Source organism: Pyxicephalus adspersus, chromosome 4, assembly GCF_032062135.1.
Source record: "Pyxicephalus adspersus chromosome 4, UCB_Pads_2.0, whole genome shotgun sequence".
In the NCBI taxonomy this organism is placed as follows: domain Eukaryota; kingdom Metazoa; phylum Chordata; class Amphibia; order Anura; family Pyxicephalidae; genus Pyxicephalus; species Pyxicephalus adspersus.
Window position 1 is genome coordinate 22126773 of NC_092861.1, and position 18012 is coordinate 22144784.

Below are 18012 nucleotides of genomic sequence, written 5' to 3' on the forward strand. Positions count from 1 at the left end.
AAAAAAAACAGTACTTTGCCAAACAGGATCCAGCTTGTGCTGAAAAATGTTAGATTTTTGACAAAACCCTAGGTACTAGAAGACGACAGTACAAACCATGACACCTGATGGTCAGCACATCTGTCAAGTGATCTCATAGAAGACGCCTGTCTACGTAGACCGTTCACAGGCTGCTGGTTTGTGTCTTCCCACAAGACAACAGTGTCAAAAAAAAAGACAACAGCAATGTTAATGAGAAAAGGAATCAAGGGAAGTGTATTTTAACGGACCACAGGTGCTGGACTTTACAGTATGTTAGTGGAATCCATCTTGGTCACCTCACCTTGCTAAGCTCTAAACCAGAGAAGCTATGGCAGATAATCTGCATTGACACAAGCTAAAAAAAAGTAAAGTTGGCTAACAGGGCATAAAGCACTGAAAAATAATACCTCCAAACAGATCTTTAACAACACCCTTTACAACATCCTATAGTAAAGCAAAACCTCTAATCATCAAGATCCTAAAGTCCCAGTGGGACTATAATGGGATTTATAAAGCTCTATCTGGGGTGACATCACTATAGTGCTAGTGATTGGAGATAGGAAAGAATAAGCTATGGACTTGCTTGCCACCATATCTGGAACCACTAGTGCTACATTTTGGGCTTTTGCAACATGGACTTCTAAGTTTGTGGTACCCCTGCTATTGTGGTTTACTGGCCGCTAGACCCCGCATGTAGAAGTTATAGAACTTCAGTCAACACTGCTCTCCAACTGCTTATGTGTGTACGAACACACGGATATAAATCCAGTTTTTGTACATGAACAGTTAGGAGGAGGGGGTACAAAAATACAAAGCAATTAAACACAACAAAAACTAAGTGCGACCTAACGCCTAAAGGTAACTGCACTGGAAGAGTACACACTAACTGATACCAAATGCCCCTTTACTTTAAACATCTTGCATACATCTGCCAAAAGTCCATGTACACCACATCTACATGGCATATGTCTGCCAAAAGCCCATGTACACCAGATCTAGATGGCATACGTCTGCCAAAAGCCCATGTACACCAGATCTAGATGGCATACTACCATCACAAATCTAATTCTATTGTTCAATGTTCTTTTTATGGTGAACGACGCCAAGCCTTTGTTAGCTTCTCTTCCTATACAAGTCTTTGCAAATGCAGCTAAAACTGGTCAAATGCAGGTCAACCGCAATTAATTCTCAATGATCTCAAAATCAGGCAGGTCATTAAGGTGATTCAATCACAAAGCTATAGGGAAGTAAAGAAAGCTGCACAAATCTGCAACAACTGTCATGCTCCCTCTTTTACTCCATATGCCAGGCCATTCTGATTGGGCCGAGCCGAGTACTACATCATGATTGGGCAAAGCCAAGTACTACATCACCATACCTCACGGGTCAAAAATAAATTGTTAGGGATAAGAAGGGCAGATATGCTTTAATTTAACCTTACCAGAAAATACAAATGTCCAATCATACCAACCTGGTATTTAAGGGGGTAGTAAAGGTGTCACAATATAAAAATTGATCATTTGGAATTAGCTTTACATTGCATGACAGCATATCCAGATTAGTGACCCCACGTTATCTAGTATAGCTTGGCCACCCAGCCAGTAAGGAGCAGCGGCACATTGATGAGCTCCTCTGTCAATTCAGCTCCTTCCGCCAATCTGCATTTTCCATGTCATTACATGCAATGTAAGCAAGCTATACTGGCCCCTGGTACCCGTTTACCCACTTGGCAGTCTCAGTAACTATATGGAGAGGCTGTGATAAAGACACAAATATGCACACTAGGTGTATTTTTTTTTATATTGTGCATTTTTTTATGTTATAATGCATTTTAAATAAAAAAAATATGTAACTGTAATATTAGTTTGTATTGCTAGAATGTACGGTACAAGTTCGTAAGACAGAACTTTAATTCTGATAGTATACGTAGTATACCATCTTGCTATAACTTGTTCACAGGTATTAACATTCCTGTGATATATCTGTGAAAAATGTATCAATAGAAAATATTTTTAACCTCAAGCGAGTCCGTTATCCAATTAAAAGTAAAGTGTCTGTAGGTGTGTCCTAATTGCCTGCATTTATTCCTGCCTCAATTTACTTTCAGTACACTTTAACTGTCTCTTTTCTTAAGCCATTGTGTAGTTTTAAGAAGAAAGTGGTTATAAAGTATGAAACACAAAATCTGAGGAGTTACCTCTGCAGCTGGGACTTTTAAGGCCAATAAATGTAAATTGCAAAAATATAAATCCAAACCAAATCTTTATTTAACATCATTAAAAAACTTTAAAAATGTGAAGCAAACTATTAAAAATTCCTGTCTGGGTTGCCTAGACAGAAAGGTAACCCTGCTGGTTCGACGCGTTTTTGTGGAATATACCAGCTTCTTCAGGATCAGAAAAGACAAGAACATCTGATTATTGCAGCACATAGGACCCACCTATCAGGTGAGAGCAGATGAGGACACCAACTTTAGGGCTATTTTTCAATCCACATTAGTCTCTATTATCACATTGTGGTCCATACTGACTATCTTCTTTAGAATCTCATTCCATTCATATCACCAATTGTTTATGGCTTTTTCTCAGCCATTCAAAAAATCATCTCTTGCAGCCTCCAAGTTCAGCTAAAGCCCCAGCCGTCCCCACAAGTGGTGTCATATATATATAACATATTTTGCAGTGCTGTACATGAAATATGGGTTGCAAATGACAGACAGATACAAACAATGACACAGGAGGTGGATGGGACCAAAAGAACTTTCAATCTAAGAGGAGGGGGGAAGCTTAGTATAACATCAACCTTAAAATAAAAAAACTAACGAAAATGCAACATTTGTTCTTTACAGGATATCAGTTGCCCCAAAGATGTAGGCAAATTTAAACAGTAGCTATGTTCTACTATTCAGACACGAAGGAGACATCCTAGCTGTTCTTTGAATGATAATCACACTTGATAATTCACATCATCTGTGCTGTCATTCGGCAAGTAAGAAAGATTATGATTCCTGAAGAGTGAACTAAAATGCTGTCTTGTTTGGAGAAAAACGGCACAGATGTTTAATGGAGCAGAAAGGGTTTGAAAACCAGACTGCAAATTATCTCATTCCTCCTGTGCTGCTACCAAAGGGATCTACAGAGACGCTTCTTGCAACCACAGAATGACTGATAATTGGCAACCTCAGCAAGAAACCACTGGGTCTCCTCTCTCGCCATCACTAGTGATGTGGGCTGAAGAGACTAGGAAGCCGATGCTGGCCGCTCAGCAGCTGTTATCTCAGTTTTCTATTCAGAAATCTAAAGAGTCACGTCTTTACCTCCCCCAACAGTAGGAATCATAATACTAAGACTTTATTTATGTGCAATATACATTCATGAGGACTTATAACTACATCATTTGTCTCCTTCGGACACTTTTTACCTATCCTTCGGCACTATAAAGGTAGACAACTCCCTCTATGGGTTTACTATGGTTCCTTTATTTTCTTTTCTTACAATTGTGTAATGTGGTAAGTGATGAAGAAGCAGAGGAAGCCTAAGTAACAACCTCCATTATGGTAACATATATCCCATGGAGCCTAGCTTCAATTAACAATTGAGAAGAAAGCTGCATTTTTTATGTTTGCATGTAATGCAATTAAATGTAACAAATACACTTCCTGGCCAAAAAGAATGCCTAAAGCTACGTACACACTTCCAATTATTATCGTTGGTAAACGAACGCCGAACAATCCTGCACGATATCTGCGAACGATCGTAAAGCACCGATCCTGTACATACAGATAACGACACGATCGTTCGCAGATATTGTACACACGATAGATGCGATCGTTTGAACTAAACAGGAAGTGACGTGCACCACAGGAAGTGAGCGAACGTTCGTTCACCGCGCATGCTCAGACCATGGACGATCAATGAACGATAGAACACACGATGAACACACGATAGATGGTCAACGATCGTCGTCCAATCCGATCCGCCGGTCCGGTCGTTCATTTCCAACGACTATCCTCATTCGTCGGCGTCGTTGGTTACTTTTTTTTACAAACGATTTTTGCCCAATCGATCGTTCGTCGTTCATTTCCAACGATAAAAATTGGAAGTGTGTACGCAGCTTAAGTCTCTGGGGGTAGTGTTATGATCTGGGGTTGTTTCAGTTGCTCAGGTCCAGGTTCAGCAATGTTATTTACCCAAAATAGTGACCAGTTTTGATTGATTTTTTTTTCTTCCCTGATGGCATGGGTATATTCCAAGATGTCAATGCCAGGATTTACCAGACATAGATTGTGAATGACTGGTTGAATCTTTGAGTTGAGGTGGAAAAGACTTCATGCAATTATCTAACTCTCCCATGGTCAATATCAGATCTTGGTGAAAAATTCACGGGACCCTGTACGGAAATAAATGTTGCGATGATACATAAGCTTCTCAAAATGAAAGGACAGCAAATATGTGTCCTAATTAAAGCTAAAGCCACTTCAATGAAACAAAGTGTGGGATTTTTTAGGCTAGACAGTGTATAATGCTATAAAGAGATATAAATTTCACTTTCTAACCAAAGATCCAATATAAACATTGGGTTTCCTGAAATCTGAAGTCAATTTAAAAAGATTAAAAGAATATGAAGAAAGATTAAAAAGATAATCCTAAACATCGAATTTTCTAGGCCATGGTTGGACATAAAGTGATCAGCCATGTTTATACTTATTGACCAAATGGAAGAATAACCCTATAATGGATGATGCTAATCGAATGTGGAGCTTCCTCAACATGATCCTGTGGTTTGCTCCACCCCACAATTGGACGGGTAGAATATCATACACGTGTGTCGTGTTTTGGGTTTGGCAACGGTTTACCAATACATTGGACTGGGAGGCGAGCAGTGGATCTTCTTGTGTGTAAAAGGCCTAAGATGAGTTATACATTATTACTATCCGCCTGAACTTGAGCTTTAGTCTAAGAGAAACTTACGGAGGGTTTCATAGGCAAGTTCTCATTTTACAAGCTATGTGTTGTCATTATTCTGACGTATCGTCCTCTGATTTTCTCCTCACTATGCAGGCTCACTTCACATCTCTAAATCTTGCCTACTCATGTAAAACTGGAACTATTAACATAAACAAACACTTCACTACTTCAAATAGCTTTCAGACATATTTCTAAAAAAGTTCCTCCTCCTTCTTCCCACTGAATGACCGCAGGAATGTAGCACGGGGCGGCCCCGCGCTGGAAATCACCGTTTGCACCTGTCAGTAACTGCTCGGCTTGCCAATTACAACACAGCGAACAAGGCAGGCTGAGATCACAGGGAATTACCACAAGGATGTGGTCATTACTCTCCGTAATGGAAAAGATTTACCTTGGCTTGTAAAAGCTTAAGCCTAGCCTATAGTACCACAGGGAAAACTGAACACCTCAACCTAATTCAGAATATTCCAGCCAAGTCCCTAAACCTGCCAGTTCCTAAAGTTTCCTACAATCAAACTTTTCAGCAGGACATGAACAAAAATGTTGCTGCTTGGAGGTCATTCGTAAATTACATTGTATACAGTTTAAACATTTCACATGTTCCAAAATATTATACATTATTATACAATTCTGAATTCCTGTAGAATTGTATAGTAATGCTTGAAGTGAATGAAGGCCTCCTGACACATGCTTGTGGGAAAAGCTGAAGTAGCACAAAGCAACCAGATTCTCTTCTCCATTTTATAAACAAGATTTGGAATTCTTTATACTTGATATAACTATGTTTGCATGTGAAATTAGAAAAATATAATACATAAATTTAAAATACATTATTGCATTTTATTGCAGAAATTCACACTTGTGTTCCTGTGAAAACCTATTTTCCATATGTTCTAAATTTCAATATTCCCTATGTGTATTTGATTTAAATGACATCTCATACAGAAGAACTAAACTGCATAGCTTACTAAATTTTTTTTCAAGGCAAATTGTGCAAAATATTGAGAATACAAATTGTTGCAGATATTCATATTAGCAAATGAATATAATAATCAGATGAATGATCTGGTAACGTTACATGAACAAAGGCAGTGACTTTATAACATTAATGTGAATTGCTCCACATGCAATTCACATTAATTCCTAGCAATAAGGAAAACCTACATAATACATTTTATTAGATTGTTACACATTTCTGTCTCAACCAGCTACAATCTAAGCATGTGACAGCAAAATATAGAACACGTTCCCTACTGGGAATTCCTGCTGTATAGGCCTGACATCACATCCATCACAAGTACATTAATAGACACCGCTGGATGCCAGAATGCTAGGAGAAAAAAAACGTAAAGCATAGCCTTCGTCGGGGAATGAAAAAAAAAAAAATTTGAGTTAAAACCTATCTCTGGGGAATTGATCCCATATATTACAATGCTAGCAGGTGCTACTGTACAAGCAAATTGTAGAGTAGTACTGATTAAAGAAAACCTTTAATTAGGAAGTGTAAATCTTGCCACTGCTGAACCCAATATTTCCCTGGCTGTCAACAATACTGCACATGCATGAGTTGCATTAGGGTAGCGGATTCAATTTTATTCACATCCAATACACTAAAGCCAGACACAGCAGCATTATAGCGCACGGTAACACTGAGTGTGGTTTTTGGTGTGCACTGGCAGACTTAACACAATGTGCCTGATTTAATAAAGCTCTCCAAGGCTGGAGAAGATACACTTTCATCAGTCAAGCTGGATGATCCAGCAAACCTGGGATGATTTCCTCAAAGTCATTAGTTAAGCAAATGTTTTGAATCCTGGGTCAGATCCATTCCAGGTTTGCTGGATCACCCAGCTTTACCAATAAAAGTGTATCCTATCCTCTCTATAATGCAATGTGCAAGGGTCATCAAAGTACGGTGCAGATGTGAATCTGGTCTCAAATGCATACTTTTTAATGGTCAATGAATCAAATACTGAATCCAGGGACAGTCAAGGCAACAAATATTTCAAGACAAGGCTATGTTCCCAGGTCAATTATTTGTAAACCAGAAAAAGAAAAGACCATAGTAAACATATGACATTCACCTTTCAATGATCACATTTAAGAATACAACATGTTTACCATGTCAATATACATACAGTGTGAATAAATCAATGCATTCATGAAGTTCAAGTAAGATGTTGGCAAATTTAAGGAAATGAAAAATTTACTGTATATAGTTTTTATTCTTCAAAGATGTAAAAATGTATTAAAAAAAAAAAACACATATTAAATTGATGGTATCCTTTACCATATAGCCAGAGATTGGATTAGTGATGGAATTTAAGACAAAGTAAAATACAGGAGGGTAGTATTATAACAATTCTCTCAACTGTTCTCCTAAAACACTTAACGGTTTTTCTTCAGAATCAAGGACAGATTGTAGAACCATTTGTTCTTTTTTTCTATGCTTAACAGTCTGCATGGGACAAAATGATGAAAGCATCGCAGTTGCTGGACAGCTCCCATGCGGTGTCATTTAAATGAACTGCACAAAGTGATAGTCTGCACATTCAATAAGCACGCTGCATGAGTGAATGAAAGAGTCAGTTTGGTCTCGTTCATTATAGCAGCCAGCATCATTCTTCTTTATTACACTGTGTGTACAGAACAAGCAGCTGGGTAGATTCTAGACAAACACAATCCAAGCAGAGAAGACACTAGACAGTCAAACAATTGTGAGTCAAGATGCCAGCATGAGAAGGATTTTAAACCAGTGACTACTGCCGTTTCTGGATACAATGGGTTGCAAGAGACATACTCCATGTTCCTTGTATGACAACTGATCTTGTTAGTGTGATGCCAAGGATAACCAGTTAACTGGGAAAGCAACACATGACAGTTGGCCTTGGGGGTCAAGAAGTATAAATCGGGCCCTGGCCGAGTTGGAAGAGAATCATTCTTTCATGATCCTTTCCAATGACAAAAGAATGAAAGACGCATAAACAAACGCCATTCTGCTCTATGGAGAGGGGAGAGCAGAACCCCACTGTGCTCTCTCCCCTTGACTTGCATTGCGGCCGTACACGTCAGATTCTCGTCCGATATCAGCCCAGAGGCGATAATTGGACAATATTCATCTGAACGTAGACTTATACTGCCTGCATATGGAATACTCTCCTGACTATGGTCTAGAATGGAAAAATGGGTATGCAGCCCTTCAAAATGGTGCACACTTTTACAACTATTGCTGGAAGCCTTTGCCAGGGGTCAGTGGTTTCCCAAAACAGATCACATTCCCCAAATGTTGAGATGGTTTAGAAACAGTTTCATGATACTATAGATAAATGTAAAATTATGCACTTGGGAGCTAACAACATGCATGCTTCATACTGTCTAGGGGGAATACATTTGGGGGAGCCAGAAATGGAAAAGGATCTGGGGGTTCTGGTAGATCATAGACTTAATAACAGCATGCAATGCCAAGCTGCAATATCTAAAGCTAGTAAAGTACTTTCTTGTATTATAAGAGGAGTAGACTGCAGAGATGGAGACATAAATCTGCCCCTGTACAAAGCATTGGTGAGACCACATCTGGAATAAGCAGTCCAGTTTTTGTCACCAGTTCACAAAAAAAGACATTGTGGAATTGGAGAGAGTGCAGAGAGTTACACTCAGATCACTCTAGTCCTAAGTTGAGCCAAATGGGGGATAGGTATACTTTAAAGTCATCTTACTTCCAGGGCATCAAAACACAGGCAGGTATGCTAAGTAAATACCAGTTTCAGCAAGAAGTCTGCATATTGGCCCATTACTCACGGTGCCTTACTACTGAGTAGAGTGTCTGCCCAAACGACTGATTGCCAAAAAGTAAGGAGCAAAAGATAGCAGACCGAGGACCAATGTTCTAACAAGGTGGCATTTGCCTGCTAGAGCACCTGGATTTAGGTGATAAGGTGTTCCAATGAAGTTATGGGCAGACATGTCTGGAAGTCTACATCAAGATATTGCTTGAAAACAGATTCGTATTTAGGGGAATAATTTATATTATTTTCATATTAGCAAACTGTACAAAATTGACCTAGTGGATATCTGTGTGTTGGAAATTGCAATCTAATTAATGACAGAGAAAAAAAAAATGAATTACAGCAGAAGTCCTCTTAAAAGGCCTTTTGCTTTTAGTAATATATTTGTAACTAGAGCTCTGTTTATAGACCTACAAGGAGTTAAGAAAAGTAATCAATGTGCTGCAAAAGGTGATGAAACAATATTTTTACCAGGGAAATAAATGAATAAAAAAATTCATCCAAATGTTGTTTTTGTGCCTATGAGACTAAATATTTAGCTGTCTGTTCTTCCATGTCATACAACTCAAAGTACAGTATTTTCATTCCACAATAACTACATAAAGAATCAAGATAATACATATTTCTAGCTTACCAGATTTTTAAAAAGTGCAGTCAGCTCCTTGGTGAAGACAGAGAATTTTAGGAAAGCTGTGCCTAAGTCAGGGTCATCTCTGCAGACACAATTGCTTCCAAATTTTTCCAGTGCTTGTGTATACTGTTCTTCATTCTCAACATGAGCTAAAAAGAAACAAAGGAATGTAATAGGTACAGCGTTCTGGAAAGGACACATATTTCCAATGTATGCTATAAGGTTCCATGCACCAGTTTATGTTTCAGCTTAAGGAATATGAATGTGGATAACAAAACCTCCTCCAATAGATTTGCCACACCATTACGATTTCTAGGAACAGAATTCAATTTACAAATAGGTACCTGAAATGATTAAACTGACCGTTTTACTGCCATAAAATGCACAGATGTGAATGAAATTCTCTGAATTAATTCTCAGCAACCTTTCAGTGGTGAGTCACCCGACAATTGCCAAGGCATTAGTCAGACTATCTGCTGAAGAGCTTGGAAAAAGAATACAAAGCAATGCACGCTAACCAGGGTTTCCGCTTGAACTCTGTGCCCCATTTTTGACATGGATCAGGTGACAAGCAGCAGAATGAAAGAAGAATGCCAATAATTCAAGCTATGTATTTCAGATACCTCTTTACTTTGTTTTGTGTCAAATTACACTGGTTAGGATGATGTTTAAGTTCTTAAAGATGGTGCCTACACATATTCCATAGGGGGTACAGAGAAAGTATACCCATGTTCAGTAAGAGGATTTATTTTAAGTAAATTGGTCATGCTAGGGAAGCTTTTATAAAGTATCAGGTTTAGAAAGAAACAATAAATATATAATTGAGGAACTGAGAAGCTTTAACTGGACTACAATTCTCCAGTGTCGTGAAGGTAGAAAAGCTTTAAACCAGCTGCCAACAAAATATTTAATGGCAACATATTTAACATTTCATGCAACCATTGAGACTTTGCAGTACTTGGCATACCTGAAAATTAGGAGCCCCTGAGACTTACACCAACATAAGCATTTTTTTTTAGTGAGAAATTTTTTTTTGACTAAAGAAACTAAATTTAGTATGCAATCACATTTCTGCACATTGCTGAGGCTACGACTAAAACTGAACCGCTGTGCTTATTTTTGGAGCACTCACACCAGACACAATAGAATACATTTTCATGATTGTTTTACTTGACAGAGGAAACAAAAGGCAACAGACTCATCCCAGTTTCCCCATTTTAGAATATTCTAATGCACCACAAGATTTACACACAGTCCAACTTTTAGACCCAAAACCTGTCTTCACAATTGTATTTTAAGAAGTAATTACTGACAACAATTGAAAGCAATGTTGAATGTTTTCCAGCAAACATCGCAAATGAATGCAATATAATTCAAACTAAGTAAACCACCATAGCTATAACCCTGAGAGCACATTATGATCACTGGGAATGTACGTACAGAAACCTGTCCTGCATGCCTTCCTTTATCTCATGAATTCCTGTGTTATCAATCTTATTTAAACTTCCAAAGCAGGTTTGAACTTAGGGGCTACAAGACGGAAATCGATCCAGAGGAAGGCAAAAAAGCCCTTTATAAAAAGAGTAAGATTGCTTTAATTTTGATCCTTTTTTGGCAATTGGACAATCTCCACTTGGAGCTCTGATTTTTTTAATCTGTTAGTTTTGAGTCAGTAACTCAGAAAATACAGAATGCAGTGCCAGGCAGCCAACTGTCCTTTTTAGACCATGTCAGCCTCTATTTTCCTTTTCATACAAGTTACCTTCTGTTCTAATAACAATGGTTTCTTGCTTTCCATTACGTTCTAACACGTGCCACTGATATCAGCACATAAAACAGAGCCCGACTCCTCTGCCTTTATGGGTGCAGCTATACAGGGCATGAAACATATCACATCTAGGTCAACAGTATAAAAACGCATTTATTTTTACCACTTACTCTCAGAAGCATGAAATGACCATTTCACTGGTATTAAGCTTTAAAATAAGGCCAAAATCATAAATTATTAATTTACTTTGCAAGAGATAATCATTGCACTAATCTCTAATTAGTGTGATTAGTATACCTAGCTCCTATATGACAGTCTAGACAAATCCCAAATACGGTTATCCTGTTATGCAAAGTCCTTTGCTAGTACTCATTAAATTATTAATATTATTATTAATAAACAGGATTTATATAGAACCAACATATTATGCAGCGCTGTACATTAAATAGGGGTTGCAAATGACAACCAGATACAGACAGTGACACAGGAGGAGAGGACCCTGCCCCAAAGAGCTTACAATCTAGGAGGTGGGGGAAGTAGCACACAATAGAAGAGATTTGTAGTGGTGGGAAGTAGTGACCGTTTCAAAAGACAGAAGATAGGTAGGCAAGTTTGAAAAAATGGGTTTTGAGTGCCGTTTTAAATGAGAAGTAAGAGCAAGCTGAATAGGACAAGGAAGACCATTCCAGAGAGTTGGGGCAGCTCTAGAAAAGTTGTAGCCGTGCGTGTGATGAGGTTATGAGTAAAGAAGTCATTAGTAGGTCATTGGAGGAGCGAAGAGAGCGGCTAGGGGAGTACTTTTTTTTGGCAGGTCAGAAAGGTAAGTGGTTAAAGAACTGTGGATTAATAAATACCCAGCTTGGGGTCCTTCACCTCCAATTATATTGGTGACTATAGGAATACTGGACACAAACAAAAACACAGTTGTTCATTTGAGCAAATCTCTCTTTTTTCCCAGCATGCCTCAGGTTTTGTTAAAATAAAATGTGCAATGAAAGCAGAAGGTCGTTAAAAAAAAAAAAAAAAAAAAAAAAAGTTATCAATATTAAAGCAAAACTGAACTTTCAGTTTAAATCCATTAACTATATTTCAGATTTAAAAAAAGTTCATAGCCCTCAATCCCTGGCACATTTGCAGTCCTGTTGCTGGAGATCTCTCATCCATGGTAGAGTCCAGCCATGAAGAAGTGACAGATATAAGCAGAAATGTGTAAGTTTCCCTGCACATTTTCATGATCCTGTTACTGGAAATTTCTCAAAGCTCTGGATTTGTTTTTTTTTGTTTTTTTTTTTTAGAAAGCCCAATTCTGAGTAGTAAAGTCTGTCCCCTGCTACAGAGAAGTTCCTTAGCTACCCATAAAAGCATGGGGGCCAGTCCATCCTACTGAGCATGTGTGCAGATATATTCTGCCATCACTTGTCTACAATGGAGGAGGGTTATTCATATTTTTGCATTTAAAGCAGAACTAAATCAAACTGCAAAAAGATTCGAACCTGTAAGAGGAGTGGTTGGAACAGGATCGAAAAAAAGTGAGTTAGTTCTGCTTTAAAACGTGCATTTTATGTACCAATATGCATCTTCAAACTGGTCTTTATGCATTCCACAACATACATGTTATCTTCTAAAGTTTGTGTGTTGTCCTGTAAATATGAGAAGATACATATGCTAATTTTAAACTCCTCTTAAATAGAAAGGAGCCAGCGAACTCTAGACATGTTTACCTGGCCATCTTGACTGTTTTGCTAGAAAATCCTATTTTCAGTGCTTGATGACTCCAAGCTCAAATTACAGACACACCTAATTAAATCTAAGAGTGAATAACCATACCACCCTTTACAGCTCTATACACATACTTTTTAATTAGACTGCCATAAAATAAGTCATTGCTGTGTTTTATTCTCGGTCATGGCTGCACAAAGTTTTAAAAATGTTTTTTAAATAAAATGAGTCTCAAAGTGTATGAATGTTAACGTACCTATGACATCCAGGTTTTCCTTTAAGAACCACAGTTATTTAGACAGAAAGGGAGGAAAAATATCATCAAGAGGAATGAAGCAGAAAAAAAACAACAGTTAAGTATTGGCTGCAGTTTCTTGTACTTAAAACACAAATGTGTTTTTCATACTCCAAAACATCCATAATGAAGGTTGGCATATAGTGATGTTCAATATATTGCATCCATAATGCAGATCTGACCTGCTCATCTCCTGGATATCAGCACCTCGCACCCCCTGCCAAGGCTTCTGTATTTATACTACTTGGATTTCGCCAATTATGGCAATCCTTGCCATTTATCGGGCCAGGCTTAAAGCATACGTAAACTCAACATTTTTACTTTACATAAAAGGGTAGACAACTCGTTTATATCTAAAGGGAAAATGTTATTTATTTTTTAATTTTTTTTAAAGTGCAAAAGCCTGCTTAGGCGATCAAGAATGAATGGGAATGCAGAGCCTTTCAGGATACCTATGTCACGCATCCCAGAAGGCTCTGGGTGCTCCTTCTGTGCATGCACAACATCTCGGACATGCGCAGAAGGGCCATTTTTTCTACTAAGGGAAAATGATGTTGATCCCATGCATGCCCAGTAGGATCGGCTTTTTTTGATCTCGCACCTGTGCAGTGGTGACGTGTCTAGAAGACTGAGTAAGAAGACGGAAGAGAAATGTGAATATGGCAGCGTTCTGGAGCCAAAATTAAGATAAATTCCAGGACGACGCAGGTCCGGATCGCGAGAAGGACCAGCGCCATTGAGGGACCTGTGGCATTAAAGGTAAGTGTGATTTTTTTTGTTTTCAATTTAGTTCTGCTTTAAGGAGTCAGTTAGGAGTAAGGCAGCTTCTCATTTAGGATCGGATGTTTTAGGGGCCAGTGGTTTACAGTGTTAATATGAACACACTTCTCAGCAGATTCTGTACAGCAAGAAGAATAAGCATTTTAATGAGGCAATTATGTAGGGCAGCTTACGACGTTTGGCATGAGGGCACACGAAAAAAAGGCTAAAGCATTGGCAATGTAAAGTGCGAAGTGGCGTGCCATTAAATGGTATAGGATTGTATCACCTGTGAGATGAATAATGTCATACTGCAGGACAGCAGTGGGGACAGTTGGAGGGCATTGAATATACAGATTTCTATGAATTTGGATGAGATTGGTAAGCAGAGGGATGCCTGGAGCAGGAGATAATGACAGATTAGGAGTGAACTGTCTAGACAGTGAGGGGGAGAAGAGGACTTGGGCACTCCTATTAACCAGCGCTTTTTTCTTAAAATAACTTATGAAATCATATCTGTTAGATACAAAACTATACATAGATATTTTTAAAGGAGGACTCTGCTATCACATGACATCGTTCCCAGGGATCTAACAAGATAATAAAAAAAGGAAATGTGTGACGAACTGATTAACCTTTCTAGGCTCAAATCTTTAAAACAGTAAAAGAAATCAACCAGGTTGTTTCCCCAACCACCTTGTTCCCTCCAAGAAGAGAAAATGCCAGGGAAGTGTCTTCTATATGTTTAAAACACATATATATGGCCCATCAGAGTATGCTTATTAAAGTAAATCTGCTATGCTACGTTAGGTATTTGTATATGCTAAACGAACTATAAAATCCCTTTAAAGCAAGCCCTGTTAACATCTGCAGATATAAACATGTTGGAGCAATGCATCTTTAAAGTTCATAACTGAATCGCTGATTTCTTTTTCCTACTTTTTATTGCACTAGTATCTTTGCAGCTTGCCAAACTTCTAATGTAAACACAGCAGGTGTTTCTAAGTTGTTAGCAATAAACGCAGAATTTTTTTTAGACTAGGTGGTAAAAAAATTGTAGGGGCATGCCAGCCCCTGTATTGTGACCCAAGCCATCAGTAACCACCCAAAAACAGCCCTGTGGTTTTTGAAAAGTGCCGGGTGGTGCTCCCAGGTAAAAGGGGCCAGGGAGAACACCGTATTACAATTCTAAATGGAGGTTGTTTTTTTTTTTTTCAATCTGTGATCTATTCACAGTAGATATGCAGCTAGAGAGCATTATTTTAAAAATTTTTGCCGCTTACAAAAAACATGTAAATAAATGAATGAATACCAATAATCAGGACACAGGTGCACTTATAGCAAAGATCTGTTGATAGATCAGATTTTTAAAATCTTAAGCAAATTGTTTTTTGTTTTGCATGATGTATGTAATTGTTAAAATGCTTGACGGAGCGCTTTGTGTATCCTTCCTATCACTTTTTATGTCCTATCAAGTTCTCCACAGAGTTGTGGAAATGCAGAGGATAGAGACACAGACAAGTAAGTGAGAGAAGCTCCGATAACACTGAACAGACAGCTGAATCCTTGTGAATAACAGAAAGTTTTTTTTACTTTTGTATTGCTTACCTTTCACTTCCTAATTGGGAAACACAACAGGAAGTGATAGAAAATCCCCTTTTAAATAGTTAGCACAAAAAAAGTTATTGTTGAAGGATGTTCTCTTTACTCCAATTCTGGCGATAGCCATTAAAATATACAGTTTAACATCATATTCTGTCCAGTAAAATGGTCAGCAACTGAAAACTGTTCACACACTATCCACAATTTAAAGTTCTGAGTGTATTGTGTCCAAATACACATTATAATATGCCTTGTGCTCCGGCAGCTGTGTGTTCAAATAGCAATACCGCAACTATGGGTTCACACTGTGTGTTAACACATACATCTCAGCTGGAATTGTCGTTTCCCAGAGCGGTATTGTGTACTGAAATGTGTGACACAGACCTAAAGAGACATTCCATAATTCCCACGTACATGAACTGTGCTACAACTCCTGAAATATAAATGACTGTTTATACCGATTTGTAACCCTCTGTAACAGCTCCACCACCACTTCTATTGCCTGAATTGTGAGGCTGTTAAAGCCTTCCATCTATATCCTTTCATTGACACCATCCTATAAAAAGAAAGATAAATCCATTACCACTAGTAAAACAACTGACGGATTGTTTCTGGCACTACACTAACCCAGAAGAACATTACATAACCATGTCCTACAGTGTGTGGCCGCAGACCACAGGAATGGCCAAAGCTGGCACTGCTGGAAAGTTATGTGGGCACCAGAGATTGCATTTTTGTAACCAGCCAACTGTGAACTCGCACATCATACTGATGCCAATAAAAGCAGCTCTTCAAAATTACCCGAGAAGCAGCTGAAAAAAGGAATTGATCACTCTTTTCCTAAAAATAGGATAAAAAAAAAGGGGAGAAAAAAAAAATAAAACTTTTTTGCTATAATATTTAACTTGAATACAGGGATTTCCTATGAAATACTTTTTGTGTTTTGCTGACAGATGAAAAAAAGGGTTGATGCCCTTGGCCCATGCTGACCTGGACCAGCCCCCACCCTGGTCATGGATAGAAGATGTACAGTGATGAGCTATTTTCTCTGTCACCCTAGTCTAGTCTATCACAGTTACCTTTCAGTACGAAAGCTGATGACATTTTGTACAGGTTCTGTGTTTCACACTCTGATTTACCTGTACAAGGACTGCAAGGGGATCACACCAGAACAAATAACAATATATTTATTGGTATAGTATTAATACTTATGCAGTATTAATTTGCATGTATTTTATCCACTTGGAGCTTTACAGATTTGGAGTAGGTTTAGGATTTGGGTGAGATCATCACTGTGCAGCTTGCTGGCGAGGAAACTGTACCTGAAGATCAGCAATGCAAGGATTTCCCTGCTTCATTTATTCTGTGCATTTGTGCTTTCCCTACCTTACCTGCAGTGATAATGACCTCTAGTAGCCATTAATAATCTGTAATCAGGAAGGACAGCTCTGAAAGGAAGGAAAACTGTGCCTAAACCAAGATTCCTTCTCCAAACACGAGACCAACATAGAAAAAAATTGTATGAAAAGCAATGAAAAAAATATTATTTGCAGGGAGACCAAAATATTATTATCGTGGACAAGTCAATTTTTTCACTGCATGCCATTTAGGGCACAACATCCATAGTTCGGTCCTCTTTAAAACTATTTCTCCAGACAATCACCAAAACACTGGGTGACATTCTATCATTTTATCCTGAAGAATTGTCACAATCTAAGGTCTTCCCCTGCCCTGAGGTTGCAATAACGGTTTTGTAAACATCCATCTTTACTATACTAGATCTCACAATCTACAAATTGTGACCTCACATGGTGGATTTTCACCTCCATCATTTCCTCCAAGTGCTTTCCATGTAATTGCTGAGGAAGCTGAAACTGGAGCTGTGAAATCCTGATAGAATACTCCAAAGCCATCTCAACCTCACCATTATAGAGGGCAAGTAGATTGTCCTCCTAAGCCCAGGATCAAAGGCTCCTGACAAGTTGCAGCACTCCAGTAAATCAAAGCTCCTACTAATTGATTTTGCTGCAAATCACATATCATATGTTCTCTAAAGGTGACTTCTGTTAACACTGTAGATTGCAGTGAACTATCACCATGTGACTGATTCTTGCCTAGCTCACAATATTAGCCCCAGGCACAATCCAGATAATGAATCTGTACGGTTAACCCCCTCGGAGCCTGTTTATTCCCAGGCCTTTGTGATAATGAACTTAATACATCATTTCAAACATCCTTGCTTCTGAATCGGTGTTTGCTTCAGCCAAAGCCTCGGCCATCCAGTTTTTCCTTCTGTTTGCTTTTGACCCAATTTTGCAAAGGGTTTGTGCACAGACATAGGAATGTATTTTTACATGCACATCTTGATGCCCGATGATCTGATACGTGTTCGTACATATGGAACAGCTTACACTTAAGTCTATGCTGATTTAAGGGTGAATAAAAGTCACTTTCAAAGACAGTCA

The 18012-nt window shown here is 38.4% G+C and overlaps 2 protein-coding genes across 4 annotated transcripts in view; one reads left to right on the forward strand and one right to left on the reverse strand.

The window, feature by feature from the left end:
* Positions 1 to 18012, forward strand: part of ITGB1BP1 (integrin subunit beta 1 binding protein 1) — a 488766-nt gene that overhangs the window by 83811 nt on the left and 386943 nt on the right. The gene's annotated exons all lie outside the window — the stretch shown is intronic.
* The window catches only part of ASAP2 (ArfGAP with SH3 domain, ankyrin repeat and PH domain 2), a 135510-nt gene that overhangs the window by 72381 nt on the left and 45117 nt on the right, over positions 1 to 18012 (reverse strand). For all 3 annotated transcript variants that reach the window (XM_072407555.1, XM_072407556.1, XM_072407554.1), the window contains exon 3: positions 9408 to 9553. In XM_072407555.1, coding sequence (XP_072263656.1) covers positions 9408 to 9553 — 146 coding nt within the window. The remainder of the gene's footprint in view (positions 1 to 9407; positions 9554 to 18012) is intronic.